Below are 16060 nucleotides of genomic sequence, written 5' to 3'. Positions count from 1 at the left end.
TCTCAAATATGTATTGATAGTTACACCGTAAGTGGTAGTGACAATTCCAGTCACAATTAAATTTCTAGTTCCAATTGCGGTGTAAATGGAAACTGTAGTAAAAACGCAGATGCCAAAACGATCGAGTGATCAAATTATACGATAACATGCCACTAGATAAGCTAGCGTTCCCAAGGATCCAATGTTGGGTTGCTCATAATTAATAAGTTTATTTTCATACATGTTTGTTTACTTGAACTATGTAGGAACGGTGTCCGACACAAATGAAATTTACGTACTAAACGTACGATTAACAAGAGTCACTATTATTACTCTATAGTTTTGAACTATAGTAATTACGCATAAAAAAAAGATAAAGTAAATTGATTATAATTACTATAATTCAAAAACTCTAGAGTAATAATAATTATTCTAGTATTAACATAATTAATATAGTTATGTGTATGTTTCTCACACGTTAATTCTCATACCGATTTTTATACGTATATTGTAATCATCACAATGTAATGATCTTCAACCTTAAATGAAACAATTAAATACCACTATACTAGTTCAGTTTTGCTATCTCTATCCTCTGCATGTCCTTCCAAAACCAATGCCTAAAAACATGTTTATACATCGCCGATGAATAACCTGTGATTGAAAGACAATAACAACCGACATGCATGTCTAGCCCCATATACCCATTACACGCACCCACATATATTCCACTTGTTCAATACCAAATGACACGTTACACTAAACTCCCTATATTTATAACAACACTATACCCATGCATTCATTTCAAACAAGTTAAATCACATACTACTAAAATGAAAATGAAGGCTAATGTGTTTTCACTTTGTCTTCTACTCTTTGTAACATGTAACTTTATCTACTTTCCTCATGCGACAACCGCTTTAAGCGGTGCTGGTGCTGGTGCTGGTGCTGGTGTTGGTGCTGGTATTGCTGAAGGTCCTGTCCCAGTGAGCGATGGACCTACGGTGAAAAAGGATGAGAGGTGGCCGTTGGTGTCGACGGAGTTTGGTGAGGTGTCCGCGGTTAACATTAGAGATGGTAGCAATGGGAGTTATTATCTTCACTTTATTACGTTGAATCCTCGTGCTCTCTTTCTGCCGGTTTACCTTCATTCGGAAATGGTTTTCTATGTCGACTCAGGTATTAATTAGTCGGGGTGTGCATGAAAAGAAAAAAATGATCAGTTAGAGAAAACTGAACTGAAATAACTTAACTCAAAACAAAAACTAACTCTGTAGTATCATGCTTGTAGTAAAACCGAACTTTCCGATGGGTTTTTGCTTTTTGCATGTAACTAAAACCGAAAAACCGAATTTATAGATTTTCATTTTGAATTTGAAGTAATTCATAAGAACTTAATAAATATGGTTACATTAATTATTAATTAACAAAATGATTTTCACAGATTGATTAAATTTTGTTAAAGTAAACAACGGTTTTCGTCCCTGTGGTTTGTCCAAATATGCGGTTTTAGTCCAATAGTTCAAATTTGTGATTTTCGTCCATGTGTTTTAGTTGCGAGTGAAATGAAACCACTAGGACGAAAATCGCAAATTTGAAACTATTGAACTAAAACCGCATATTTGGACAAACGACATGGACGAAAACCGCAATTCACTCTTTTTGTTAACTTTTTAAATCCCAAAAATGTAAAGCCCAAATTGTAAAACTGAAAAATCGAAACCGAACGATTTTAAAAAACTAAAAAAACCGAATTATATGTTTACGCCCAAAACAGACCAAAACCAACACGTGAACACTCCTTATAATCATAACTAACAAGAAGAAAAGGTAAATTTGTACAATGTTCTTTGTTTGGAGGAGCGAAAATTACGGACTTGATCTCTAATTTCGTATATTAATTCAAAAAGAACATCTATATAATTTACTCATAACTTTTTAAAAACTTGTGAATGATTATCAGGCAATGGAACCTTGAGTTGGATGAACGCGGAGAAAGATAAGGTCCAACAAGTGTTGTTGCACAGAGGAGACATCTTTAGACTGACTTCCGAAACTATTTTTTACATAGAAAACAATGTTCAGTCCGGTGGTTACCGGTTCCAGAACCTTCAGATTTACGCCATTTTTCCCGGTTCAGAGGTTGATCTACAGGTATTATATATATGCACATTATATGACATTAACTTATACTTGTGTACACTTTATATCATGGTTACATGTTGCAAATTGAAGATATATTTGTTTTTGAACATTAACTTATGATCTTGTACACTTGCATGCTTCAATATATATATGTTTTTGAACCATTGAATTAGCTAGCTTTATAATTATAAGTATTTTATTATAAGTTTTATTTTATGCATAGAGTTTATTAATTAACAATGGTGTTACATGCTGCAGATTGAACCACAAGTTGCTGGAGTATACACCCCTGTTCATGATTTAGTATTAGGCTTTGATGATCAAGTCCTCCAGTCAACCCTCAGTGTACTCTCAAACTCTCTCTCTCACACACTCTCTCTCTATCTCTCTCTCTCTCACACACATAGGGCTGTAAATGAACTGAACCAAATCGAGCAAGGTCTTGATTATGTTTGTTCGTTAAAGATATGAACTCGTTTGTGAACTATTCACGAACACAAATAAATACAAACAATATTTGATTTTACTAACCGAAAATGATTAATGTCAACGATCACTCTAGCTACCAAATTTGTGTTGGTGTTTTATCAAACATAGATATTCATATATTGTTAATTTTACATATTAATTTATCACATAATTAACTCTTATTAATTTTTTTATATAGTTAATAGTTTTGTTTAAATCTATATAATAATATAGACCGGTTATTAAAAAATATTATAAACCTTGAACAAACAAACATTAAACAAAAGCAGAATAACACTTGTCAAACGTTCACGATCACAATAATTGAACGGGCATCGTCTTTGTTCATGTTCATTCATTTAGTCAATCTTACAAAGTTCATTTTCATGTTCATCCATTTATTAAATAAGCAACATAAAAAAATTTCTCACCAAACATTCGGTTAGTTTACAGACCTACACACAAAACTGGAGTTGACAAATTAATTAACGGGTTTGGATCTTTTTCAGGTGCCGCTTGAAGTGATACAAGAGCTAAGAGGAGCAGAAAGACAGCCATTGATTGTGGAAGGGCAGCCGGAAGCGAACTCAACCGACGTTGGTTTATGGGGAATCAGAGGGTTATTTGGAAGAAGCAAGCAAGTTGACATAGATAACAAAATGAAGGCATACAATATCTTTAGAGAAGATCATGATGTCGAGACTTGTTTTGGGTGGAGTGCAACAGTGACACAGGATGTGTTGAAACACACTTACTTTGGTGTGTTCATGGTGAATCTAACCAAGGTCAGTTGTTTGGAACACACTCTTTACTTTATGAGTTTATTTGAATTCTAGTGGATTGAAGAAAGGAATGGATAGGTGTCTCAAGACATTTTATAAACGGGTCCATCTATACACGCGCCGCCTGATATTTAATTACACACCATTTCAAATGGCCGTTGGGATAGAGGTCTAGTGTCCATTTTAAATTAAAATTTCAAAGCTTGACCGTCTATGGTCAGAACGACCATTCGGATATTGGTCTAACGGTCATCCAGACCAATAATTTTCAAAGCCTGGCCCCTAACGGTCAGACTATATGTCCGAATATTGTTTAAACAATCGTTCTAACCAATAACTTCAAAGTTTGACCTGTTTTTTTTGTCAAAATGGTCGTCTGAGTTTCTTTTGGACAACGGTGGCGTAAAATCAGATGGGGGATGGTGTATAGCTATAGTGTAACCCTTTTTAAAACTAGGTTATATAAACACTGTGATTTTTTTTTAATTTTTTTTAAATGATATAAAGTCTGTTAAAACTGAGTCTTTTCAAAGTTATGTAACTATTAGCGAATAATGGTTTAAGGTTTTATGGTGTGTTATTGTTGAAATGAAGGGATCGTTGATGGGGCCACACTGGGACCCAAACACCGTTCAAATAGCAATTGTGTTGCAAGGGCAAGGGATGATTCAAGTGATATGCCCCGGCATTGCCGGCGAATCAGAGTGCAAGAATTCAAGGCTTAAAGTTGAAGAAGGTGATGTGTTTGTGGTGCCAAAGTCTCATCCGATGGCTCAAATGTCTTTCAACAATGACTCGTTTGTGTTCGTGGGGTTCAAGTTGGGAACAAAGAAAGAAAATGCTCAATATCTAACAGGAAAGAATTCAATTCTCCAAAGGTTGGATAGAAGTGTGTTGCAAAAGTCCTTTAATGTAAAAAACACGACACTAGATTGGTTGTTGTCGGCTAGAACAGACAATATTATCTCCGAATGTGTTTCGTGTGCTGAAGAAGAAGCCGCAAAGGAACAAGAGGAGGCGGGCGGAGGTGGAGGAGGAGTGCCACCAGAGGAGGGAGGCGGTAGTGAATTCCCACCCCAAGAAGAGGGAGGAGGCAGCGAAGTACCCCCTCAAGAAGGAGGCGGCAGTAAAATGCCACAATGGGCCCCTCAAGAAGAGGGAGGTGGTAGCATAATGCCGCCTTGGGCCCCTCAAGAAGAGAGAGGTGGTAGCATAATGCCGCCTTGGGGCCCTCAAGAAGAGGGAGGTGGTAGTAGAATGCCACCTTTGGAGGAAGCTGGTGGAGGATGGGGGAGTATGGGTGGTGGAGTTATGGAGGAAGGTGGTGGTTACGTTCGTGTTCATTAAATCTAATGAACATGAATATAGGTAAAATGTGGATGAATAATAAATAGGAAGGTGTAATTGTTTTTATCTTTTGAACTTGTTTTTTTGTTTTAATAAGAAAAAGAGACTAATTTGCTCCATGAAAACTCTTAGTTATAATAATCATATGTCATGTTATTAGTTTTCCAGTCCTTTAATTTATTTATTTTTTTTGAATGTCGAATTTCGTTTATATGTAAGACTTTAACTCAAGATTTCCCAACCACTTAATGTTTTATAAAAATTTTACTTTGTCAATGATCACCAACCGCGAAGAAATATTATACTTTTAATATATAGCCTTTCTATGTTTCTAAAAAGCTAGCAAGACAAGATATCATTTTTTTGACGTTTGTGAAAACAACACAATTTTTATTATTAAAAGCAACCAAAACACCTTAGACTAATTCCCAAGTCATGTCACTAATCTGCTCTGACATACTAGATTATTCTGTCAACAACCAGTGTTGAATTTCATTTAATAATATTGTATAGTTAATCTCATCAGTGTACATCAAAGATACATGATTTTAAAATGTGTAAAATTTTATTGAAATCATGTTATTAAATGTTCTGTGCAAAATTTCTAGTATTGTGTCGAAAATCGAATGTGAAGTCGAAGCAAAGCTACATATGTTCATTGGTGCAAGAAAGAAAGATAAACAATATGTAAAGCAAAAAATGACAAAAATATCGTAGATGTGAAAACATTTACGATGATATGTGAAACTTAATATTTTGCACTTCTATCTTTGTGTAACACCATAAGGAAATCTCATGTCATTGTGTTATGTAATGCCAACACAGCCATAACGAATGTCTTCGCTATAATATCATTGTTTTGGGCCCAGTGGTGGTGAATGATTGAAAATTTTCACAATTAAACATGCTTGGACATACACAATTTTATAATAGGTGATCCCGTAAAAAGTTTCTTTTCGTACAATAGAAAAAAAATCAAATTTACTAGCACGTCATGGGCACAATGAAAGATTGTGGAATCTCAAATGTACATGAGTTAGCGCATCCACACCATGTTACCACTGTTTCTCTCTCATCCGGACATTTGTGCTTCCGTTCGAAATTCCAGACACCCTTCAACCTCTCTCTTTGTTTTCACCTCTCTGGCCAATCCATCTCCAAAACACGTCAGATCCGATATTTCCATCTCCAAAACACATCGGACCCGATATTTCGAACACCCTTCATCCTCTCTCTCTTCCCCTCTTGATCTATCATGTTTAAATGGTGGAACAAACCCAATAGAAAATGTTCCATGATAGTGATACATCACGTGCTTGTTGGTCTAAAACTAAAAAGGCCAAAACCAAAACCAAAAGCACTTTGACTTTTAGACCACAAGACATTATTCTATCTTAACCATGGTTAAAACCAAATTATGGCATTTGCCTTGTTCCCAAATTACCCATTTCAAAACCCAATCCCATTGAAAATTCATTAAATGACGACTTTTTTGTGACATCTGCCCCGATCCGACCCGACCCAGGTACCCGTTTCTCTGACCCGATCTCTTTCTTTTATGATTTAGTATTTATTTATACTTATATTTTACTTTTAATAATAATAATAATATATATTTCCTTCCCGCCTCTTTCTCTCTCTTTTTCTTTCCGCCGTCCCGTCCCTCTCCTCTCTTTCCGCCTTCTTTTCCCTCTTGTCGCCGTCCCGCCCTTAAGCCTTGTTTCCCTTCTAACTCTTTGCTTGTCCTTTGTTCCTTCCCGCCTAAGGTTGTCTGCGCAGCTCCACGCGCCAGACTCCTTACACGGAAGCCTGCGTGAAGACATCTTGTTCCTGCGATGCGTGAAGAGAACTCTTCTCGCAGCGCGCTAAGAATGTTCTTCCCGCAATGCGCTTTGAATTCTAGGTTCTTCTCGCAGTGCGCTAAGGATTTGTGATTCTTCCCGCAGTGCGCATGGAATGTAGTTCTTCCCGCGACGCGCTAAGGATTTGTAGTTCTTCTCGCAGCGCGCTAAGAATCGTAGTTCATCCCTCGACGCGCGAAGAATTATAGTTCTTCCCGCGGCGCGCTAGGAATTTTAGTTCCTCCCGCGGCGCGCTAAGAAATGTGATTCTTCCCGCGACGCGTTAAGGTTTGTTGTGCCAGCCTTCGCGCTCGCACACTCAGCCTTCTCGCGCTTGACCCTTAAGTCTAGTCTTCTGTTTTATCCAGCCTGTATGCTTTTGTGTTGTCTTATCTTCTGAGCTGTTGACCTAACCTATCTAATGTCTGAATAGTTACTTTCGGCGCAGCATGCGTACCAACCCCATTGGTTGGTAGAAAAAGTGACTGACATAATCTTTTGAGATCTGCCTTTGCCATGCTTGACCAGTACCTTTATCTGAACTGCCCATGCCTTTTTACTGTTCGCTGACAGCTTTATCTTGCCCCCTGCAGCTGCCATATCTTTTGTTATCTTTTGTTTTGTCTTGTTCTGTTTGTCTTGGAACCTTTTCCCCTTTTTCTGGATTTATGTTTCCTAGGGTTTTCCTATAAATAATAGTATTATTTTCTTAACACTACACACACTACACTTATTATCTCTTCCTCCCTTTTCCCTCTCTGCCTCCGTCTTCCTCCTTGTTCTTCCTGCTTTTCCGGTAATATATATATTATATATAATAGTTTACTTACTAATTATGCTAACTTATAATCAAGACTTAAAACAGATCGTTAAAACAATAATCTTTAATTATAGGTTAACTTTGCTTGTTTAAGAGTTGATTCTTGCATATCTATCATCGCATCTTTATCAAGTGAGTTATCTCGTACCTAATCCCTTTTTATTTTAAATGTTTTGGGATGTTCATGTGTTCATACAAACTTAGAGTCTTAAACTTGTTTATGAGTTTTAGTCGCGCAGTATCCCATGTGTTGAGGACGTTTACTTGGCTGTTTATTTGTATGTGTGTATCATTAACCGCTTTGTTCGGCCTATTCCGCAGTTCCGTTGGTACCATTAGTTGAACACGGGAGACCTATCGATTACGGTTTTCTTGTTTTACACTTGCACAGATGTTTCTCGTTTTTATGCTCAATTGGGAGCATGGATTGAACTATGATCTATGAACTATCTTAGGCTTGATCACAATCTGATTACACCCTTGTTAAACTCTAGACATACACGTGTTGCGCGCAGATTTACTGTGATTATCTATGATTATCTATTAAACTTGATTTCTCACCAACACGCAAGTGTTTGACGTTTATTTTAACACATGTTCAGGTTTGCAGTAGCTGTTTTGGGAGCTTGTGGACACGTAGGACGTTTTTACTTTTGGACCTAGAATTAAAATGTATCAAGACAAGTTATTGCTGTTCGAATATTTTGATTTATAATATATTGATTTATGTTGGTTTATTTATATCTTATGTATACGTTGCGCATGCGTGAATGAATATATTTATTAAATATTGACACCCAATAGTGTCACGAGTAATGAAACAATATGTGGCGCCCCGATGTATAATCCGCCTTTGGTCGGGGTGTTACATTTTTGCTACCTTCTCTTCCTAGATATTTCCACCAAATTAATTTCAACTTCATTATCAATATTAATATAATTATTATCTACAATATATATAAACGAAACCAAAAAAATCCTATGTGTCGCGATGTGATCGCTCCCCCTTTTTTTTTGAGTCACCAGATTTGCTTGATTTTTAAATTGAGGTTTCTCATGCATTTAACCTGAATTCACGAGTATGGGTCTCATCAAACCCATATATTTCTTAAACGGGTTATAACATCTAATTTAATTAAAAATAATCTCACTAAGTATTTGATATAAATATATTAAAAATTAATATATGATTTATTTAAAAAAGATATATGTTATTTATAATTAAAAAACCAATTTCATAATAAATAAAATAAACGGGTCTTGGGTCTCATCAAACTCATATAGCTTTTAAACCGGATTATAACATCTCATTTATTTGTGAAACAATTTATCATCAAACCACAATTGTATTATTAACTTTCATACAATAAAAAAAATAATAATTCAAAAAATAAATACATATTAGAAACAAATAATATAAAACAACACTCGTAATACGAAGGATAAAAACTAGTTATTTATATAGATAAATAAAAGAGTTTGGTGTTGCAGATCCTTTTTTGGTTACTATGATAAAGCTCGTGTAATACACGGCTAGTTAAAACAACAAAACAACAAAAGTTAAATTTAATAATATACATAATAACATATCTTATCAAAATGAAATGTTGTAAATCTATACCAATTAAGAAAAAGAGAAGGCTAGCATCAATTAATCATAGTTGAGTTGGTAAGCCATAAAAAAAAAATAAAAACCTGTACACTTTGCAGTATATGTGGATGGTCTAATTGAATGACATGTGTCATATCATTCAATTTTTTATTGCTTTAAATATATAATTTTTTTTATTTTATGACTGGTACTACAAAAAACGCAACTGAAACCAACGTAATTCGCATTGACTTATCGTCACAATTCCGAGTTTAAGTAAGGTATTTCTTTGTGTTATAAACCACACAACTATTCTAGGTGTCTACTAATTAAATCTTGGATTTATCGCATGCATCGCAACGAAACTAATCCATACCATCTGACTTCACGTGGCTTTCATCAGAAACTATATTTTTTTATTATTATTTATACTAGTGCCGCTATGTTTTCTTCATTAATAGATGTCGGTATCGCAACACACTTAACTCATAGCAACCGAATGCGCATTAATGCACCGCTGCAACATGTTAAAAAAATCCAATTATTATTATTATTATTATTGATTTATTTCCTTTTTAATATGAGATTCTAGTGATCTATCTGTATATATCTCTGAGATTCAATCAATAGCCCTAAAGATTTGGGGCTAATGTCTGAAACCCTTGTCTTTGTACTCTTTTGAAACCCTACGATAATATTATTAATCTCATGACGACTGAATTCGACAACTCCTCGGCGGTTAACGAGTCTAAAGTTTCCGGCGAAGCTACTGTATCTTCTCCGGCCAATCAGACGCCGGTGCCGGCAGAACAACCGGCTAAACGGAAACGAAATTTAGCCGGCACACCAGGTAGTATAGTATAGTATAGTATAGTATTGTGATTTAGTTAAAGTTTGAATCTTTAATTAGGTTTATTATTATTCTGGATATTATTATTAAATTGGTTGCCTTTATTGGTAGTTGGATGTTAGATTAGTGATTAATGATTAAATCTTACTAATTCGGAAAATTGTTCGTTTGTTTAATAAATGAACAAACTTGAACAAGAAGTTTAATTGTGTTCGTGAACGTTTGATAAGGTGAACGTTTATGTTTGTTTATGTTTGTTCGTTAAAGGTTTTGTGTATTCTTTAATGACTTTTTTAACCTTGTCGTGTAGATAAAAGCTAATTTTTTTAACTTTAACTATAATACAAAAGTTTTATATGAGAGTTATGTGATTAATTTATATGTAAACTAACATATAGACCAAACCATTGAAACCGAACTGTTGCACTGACCACTCTCGGTTAGCCAAATAATAATAAAAAAAACATTGTGTTGATTTGTGTTCGTTCGTTAGTGTTTGTCAACCATTCACGAACGAGTTGGTTTTCTTTAATGAACGAACTCGTGTGAGAAATTCCGTTTGCGTTTGGTTAGTTGTTCGTTAATCGTTCGCTTGTCTGATAAAAGCTTAACGAATGAACAAGGTTAAAGCGAATTTATTAACTTTAATATAATACAAAAATTATATATGAGTATTATGTGATTAATTTATATGTAAATGTAAATTAAGATATGCATATGAATGTTAAAAAAACACCAACACAAACTTGGTAGCCAGATCGAACCATTGACATTGACCATTCTCGGTTAACGAAATAAAAAAAATTGTTTTTGTTGATTTGTGTTCGTTCGTTAGTGTTCGTGAACAGTTCATGAACAAGTTGATTTCCTTAATGAACGAACACGAACGAGAATTTCCGTTTGGTTAGGTGTTCGTGAACCGTTCGTGTGTCTGATAAAAGCTTAACGAGTGAACAAAAACATAGCCTTCTTCTGTTTGATCTGTTCAGTTCGTTTACAGCCCAGTAACAATTTATTTCACGCTGGTTTAAGCAAAACAACGATCACCTTTTTAGCATATACTTATCGGAATCTTAGGGTTAGGGCTTTCCGTGTAGAAATCGAACCTTAAATCAAGTTGATTTATTAATGTTTTAAATATTCAACATATAGATCCAGGTGCAGAGGTGATAGCTCTATCTCCGAAAACATTAATGGCGACAAATCGATTTGTGTGTGAAGTTTGCAATAAGGGGTTTCAGAGAGACCAAAACCTGCAACTCCATAGAAGAGGACACAATTTACCATGGAAGCTTAAACTGAGGACAACCAATGAGATTAGGAAAAGAGTGTACGTATGTCCCGAGCCATCATGTGTGCATCATGATTCCAAACGCGCATTAGGTGATTTAACCGGGATCAAAAAGCACTACAGTCGGAAGCATGGTGAGAAGAAATGGACATGTGAGCAGTGCTCAAAGAAATACGCGGTTCAGTCTGATTGGAAAGCTCATTTGAAGATATGTGGAACCCGAGAGTATAAATGTGATTGTGGAACTTTGTTTTCAAGGTTAGATATTCATATTTGTTAAAAGATTAAAATCTTTGTTATTTGCTAACACGTGTTTTTCACATTTTGTTTGTTTATATGAAGGCGGGATAGCTTTATTACACACAGAGCGTTTTGTGACGCATTAGCCGTCGAGAGTGCTAAATGTCAGCCTGTAGATGAAACTCCCAAGATAGATGAAGACCATAAGCTTCAAGATACAGACTCAGCACTACAATCAACCTCAACAGCTTCATCGTCGCCACCACCACAACCATTACTAGCGCTTCCTCCACCACCACCACTGCCCACCACTCCTGCAGTGCCTGTAACATCTTCAGTTTTGTGCATTGCAAATTCTCCAGGTATAACTTTATATACAAGTAAACTACCATTTTCGTCCTTGTGGTTTGGTCATTTTCGCACATTCGTCCATTTTATTATTTTCCGCTTGGTCACTCTGGGGCTTCAAAAACTTGCCATTGTCATCCATCTCATTAACACCATTCAATTTGACCGTTAAAGGTCAGTTTCATGAGGGGTTTTTATATCTTTCTAGGTGTTTTAGTTTAGAGTTTATATAGTAAACTACCATTTTCGTTCTTAGGGTTTGATCAGTTTCGCCACTTTCATCCAATTTCCTATAAACTCTAAATTAAAGCATCTAAACAGACATAAATACCCCGCATTTAAACGACCTTTAACGGTCAAGTTGGATGCCGTTAATGAGATGGATGAAAATGTCAAATTTTTGAAACCCTATAGTAAACAAGTGGATAAAAAGTAAAAATGGACGAAAGTAGTAAAAGTGACCAAACTACATAGACGAAAATGGTAATTTATTCTTTATATACTTTAATAATAATAATGAGATTCAACCCAATTATTTCATTTAAAGATTCAATTTAGTACATATTGCCTGCAGATTTGCCAGAAAGTTCAAACATGAATCATGATTCGAAACCTGTTGTAGAAAACCTGCCACCATTGGTGGCAGGGTTGACCGGAAGCTGTAGCGGTAGCTGCAGCTCAACCAATACAGGAAGCACAAGTAGTAGTGTATTTGCTAGCTTATTTGCATCATCAACCACACCCAAAAGTTTACAACAGCAACCACAACCGCAAACAACTGGATTCAAAGATTTTATCCAATCCATGTCCCGACCGACACAAACACCCGATCTTACACTCCCGCTAACAACTCCAGAACCCATATCACTATGCTTGTCAACCAATTTCAGAACAGCTGGACAATACGGGCCGCCACCTCAGCCCACCATGTCAGCAACAGCATTACTTCAGAAGGCGGCTCAGATGGGCGCAACCGCGTCTGGTGCATCGTTACTTAGAGGATACGGGCTTGAACGTGATGACACAGACGGTGGTTCGGTTTCAGGTCCGTCTATCGGGCTTGGGCTCGGGATGGGCTTTGATGGGCGGCCCGGTTTGCAAGAACTCATGATGGGGACTCCGTCTGTATACGGGCCTAAGCTTGCCACTCTTGATTTTCTCGGGTTGGGTATGGCAGTTGGTGGCGGAACAACCAGTGGTCTGTCGGCTCTAATGACTTCCATTGGCGGCTGTCTTGATGGGTTCACTGGACATGGTGGCGGCAGAGGCGGCGGTGGCAACGAGTTCACTGGAAAAGACATGGGACCTCAGCTGTAACTCAAGCTTGGTAACTTTTTTCTTTAGGAAGTAGTTTATATTATTGGATTATTTTACTGTTTTGATGAAAATTATTGTTTTATTTTATTTATATAATTATATCCAGAAGAAAAATGTTTATGGGACTCTCTGGATCTCTCAGTTTGCTTAGCAGTTGGCTGTTTTGGAGGAATCAACCTCTGCCTACTTGATATTATCTATTCCTGTGTTCTGCATCTAAGATTCTTTATATTATTTAGTTTTTATATAAATGAAAAATATGCCTGGCTTTAATAATATGCTGCATTTCAACTTGCAAATAGAGCATTCAGGGCAATGCTTCTTCTCTCTTTGAAAGTTGACTTTTTTTTAGTCTTTTATCTTTATTTGGAAGTGAATTCAGGGACATTGATTATGCATGCAGCCAGAATGGTTGATGACTTGATGTCTCCTTGGTGGTCGAAGGCAGCAATGGCGGTGGACCGATGATTTTTTGTAGGGCGGCCATCGTTAGGTGGTGTTACACTAAATATAGATTTTGCTAACATAGAAAAACCAATCCTTAAAAACTTATGATAAACGTTAAAAAATAAAATAAAATGAACTAACACTCAATGATCAACTATACCTTCATCATTTGCTTGAAGATTTTTCTCAAAAGAATTCATCCATTGTTTACTTATTCTTATTATTATCATCATCATCATCATCATCATCACCTTTATATTTATTTTTATTATGTTTCTAGTCTATATACACAAATTTGCAATTAATATACAAGTTTATACATATAGTCATATACACGTGTACAAAGTTTTAGATTATATTGATATAAAAACAAATCGGTCACGTTAAAATGGACAAGTTGGGTCACAGAAAATAAATATTATAGTTTATTTCAATAATCATTTAACATAAACAATCAAGTTAAATTAAAAAAATAAAGCAATTAACTAAATAAGTTTAACTGAAAGAATCAGTAACAAAAAATAACTTTCAATGTAAACAGAAGAAAAGTACTAAAAAAATTTACAACTACAAGAATGCACGTTAGTTTCATTTGGGAACTGTTGGGCAGGGGCCTCTTGCTATTTTGAGAAGGGGCCTAGCCTCTTGTTGGGAATTAAACTTTCATCATGAAAAAATATATCTATTATATGAACCGAAAACAGAGGGATTCGACCCTAAGCTACATCGCTGATATGCAGTTTTAAATTTTCTTCTTCGTTTTTATAGAAGTGTCGAGAATACAAATAATTAAGACTGTGAAATGATTCCAAATGTTACATTAGAGATTTTATATTTTAACTCATGCGTTATAAAGATATTGACAAAAAAAATTCCCGTTTGAAGGATCAGCCTATTGTTTTTCCATGTAGATATATGTTTCTCATTCGTAGATCATGTGATGAGATCAACGACTAGAAGTTAATTCGTACACTTAACATGCATTTTCGGTTTTAAAGGAATCATCCTTCGTATGTTATGTGAACACACACAAACATTTAACCATAAGTTCATAACAATTAATAACTTTTTTTTAATATTCCTTTTCGTAATATTTGAATCTAAATTCAGTATCTCCTCTTTTGCTTCATTATTAAAGAGGAAACAATATTTATTTAATATTATAACTCGTTGTAACACTTGACATGGGTAATAATGGTAGGGTACGTACAAGTGGTAACCTATCATTCATCAAGAAGGTGCATGGAGAACGACAAAGTACTAGGTTGAGCTTTTGTTTCAACTGAGTCGACCCTTCAATGAAAAGTTGAGCTGAATTGTACGTGTACTAGTTTTCTATCAATCCAATTGTACCTTTTATAACTTCTATTCTCTATTTTTTATATGTATGTACTGATTATTAGATCGAACACACTACTTAGTATCGGTCAGGCCATACTCAAATACTGGATTACACCAAAGTTAATGTTAAAAAAAATTTAAACATTGTTGCATGTATAATATAAACTTTTATTTGAATGACGCGAGTTTTACTCTTATCACAAAACCTGAATACCGCATGATTTGAATTCTTGAACTTTAGGTTAGAGGATTACACAAGTACCTCTAATTTCGCATGGGACATATGGAATTTAAATCCTTGGTTGATTAAGTACTTGATGGTGTATCTAATATCGATCGAAATTTGTGTTTATGAAATAGAATCAATGGTTGTTTACTGGTTAAAGAGTATATGCCATCCACATATCATATATCTATGGGTGTTTATTAGTTTGGTTTTTGGTTTATTCAGTTTGAAAATCTTTTCAGGTCAAACCGAAATCTGGTTGTGTTCGGTTTTGATCAAATATAACTTTTTTATTTATTACTATTTTCATTAATTTTTTATTTTTGTTTTCTTTACCATTATTTACCATGCATTGGCATATGCTAAATAAAATACCGTTAATACTGAAACTGGACCGGGTAAATAACTATTATTTTGTTATTAATTTTGAACCAAATGCGGGTTTATGGATTCGAACCAAACCAAAAACCGAAAATGTAATTCCATTCGATTTTAAACAGTTTCAACTCGATTCGGTTATCAGTTTAACCTAGTTGAAATCAAGTATCCAACCCCTATATATTATACCCTCATAAGGCCTATATATACCTTCATATTCTAGATGAATACACTTGTCCATTTCACACATACTAAATGGTGAAATTCATCCTTCGTATCTTCAAATCTTGCCAAACAAAACACTCTTCTCCGCCACGCCAACGACACAAAGAACTCACCGGCGAATCACCATGCAAAATGCATGATTCACCATCAATACCAACACCCCACCATTCTTCCTTCAACGCCTTTCAATTCCCCTCATTGTCGGTTCCATTATTCTACAACAAGAAAACCCGTTGCACTAAACCAAAGGCGAAAGCCTATAGCCACCGGTTTAGCACCAGTTACTCCGTGGACGACAAAGGAGAACATGATCAACCTCGTAGAAGCTTTTCAGACGTTGGAGTACACAACCAGTGGTAGACCCAGAAAATATTTTCATGGGGGTCAGAAATTTTAATATAAATTTTGTGGGTCGGTTAACTAT

The 16060-nt window shown here is 35.4% G+C and overlaps 2 protein-coding genes across 2 annotated transcripts; both read left to right on the top strand.

Annotated features, from left to right (window-relative positions):
* Positions 1-467: 467 nt before the first annotated feature.
* LOC143538092 (vicilin-like seed storage protein At4g36700) lies at positions 468-4721 on the top strand. The gene is made up of 5 exons (XM_077031723.1): positions 468-1158; positions 1943-2133; positions 2383-2469; positions 3102-3377; positions 3969-4721. Exons 1-5 carry the CDS (start codon positions 666-668, stop codon positions 4719-4721), a joined length of 1800 nt encoding a protein of 599 aa, XP_076887838.1. The 5' UTR covers positions 468-665.
* Positions 4722-9569: 4848 nt separating this feature from the next.
* Positions 9570-13300, top strand: LOC143538075 (zinc finger protein GAI-ASSOCIATED FACTOR 1-like). Its single transcript, XM_077031713.1, has 4 exons — positions 9570-9823; positions 10976-11372; positions 11457-11716; positions 12277-13300. Exons 1-4 carry the CDS (start codon positions 9682-9684, stop codon positions 13017-13019), a joined length of 1542 nt encoding a protein of 513 aa, XP_076887828.1. The 5' UTR covers positions 9570-9681; the 3' UTR covers positions 13020-13300.
* The last annotated feature ends 2760 nt before the right edge of the window (positions 13301-16060 follow it).

Source organism: Bidens hawaiensis, unplaced genomic scaffold, assembly GCF_021521415.1.
Source record: "Bidens hawaiensis isolate Kalapana, Puna unplaced genomic scaffold, B.hawaiensis_p1.1 tig00011466_1, whole genome shotgun sequence".
NCBI classification, from domain to species: domain Eukaryota; kingdom Viridiplantae; phylum Streptophyta; class Magnoliopsida; order Asterales; family Asteraceae; genus Bidens; species Bidens hawaiensis.
This window is presented reverse-complemented; position numbering and strand designations above follow the sequence as displayed.

Bases quoted from the DNA above. Each gene is read 5' to 3' on its own strand.
- LOC143538092 (XM_077031723.1), top strand. From the start codon at position 666: ATGTCTAGCCCCATATACCCATTACACGCACCCACATATATTCCACTT. The intron at 1,159-1,942 runs GTATTAATTAGT...AATGATTATCAG, and splicing joins GGTTTTCTATGTCGACTCAG to GCAATGGAACCTTGAGTTGG. The intron at 2,470-3,101 runs GTACTCTCAAAC...GATCTTTTTCAG, and splicing joins TCCTCCAGTCAACCCTCAGT to GTGCCGCTTGAAGTGATACA.
- LOC143538075 (XM_077031713.1), top strand. From the start codon at position 9,682: ATGACGACTGAATTCGACAACTCCTCGGCGGTTAACGAGTCTAAAGTT. The intron at 9,824-10,975 runs GTAGTATAGTAT...TTCAACATATAG, and splicing joins AAATTTAGCCGGCACACCAG to ATCCAGGTGCAGAGGTGATA. The intron at 11,373-11,456 runs GTTAGATATTCA...GTTTATATGAAG, and splicing joins TGTGGAACTTTGTTTTCAAG to GCGGGATAGCTTTATTACAC.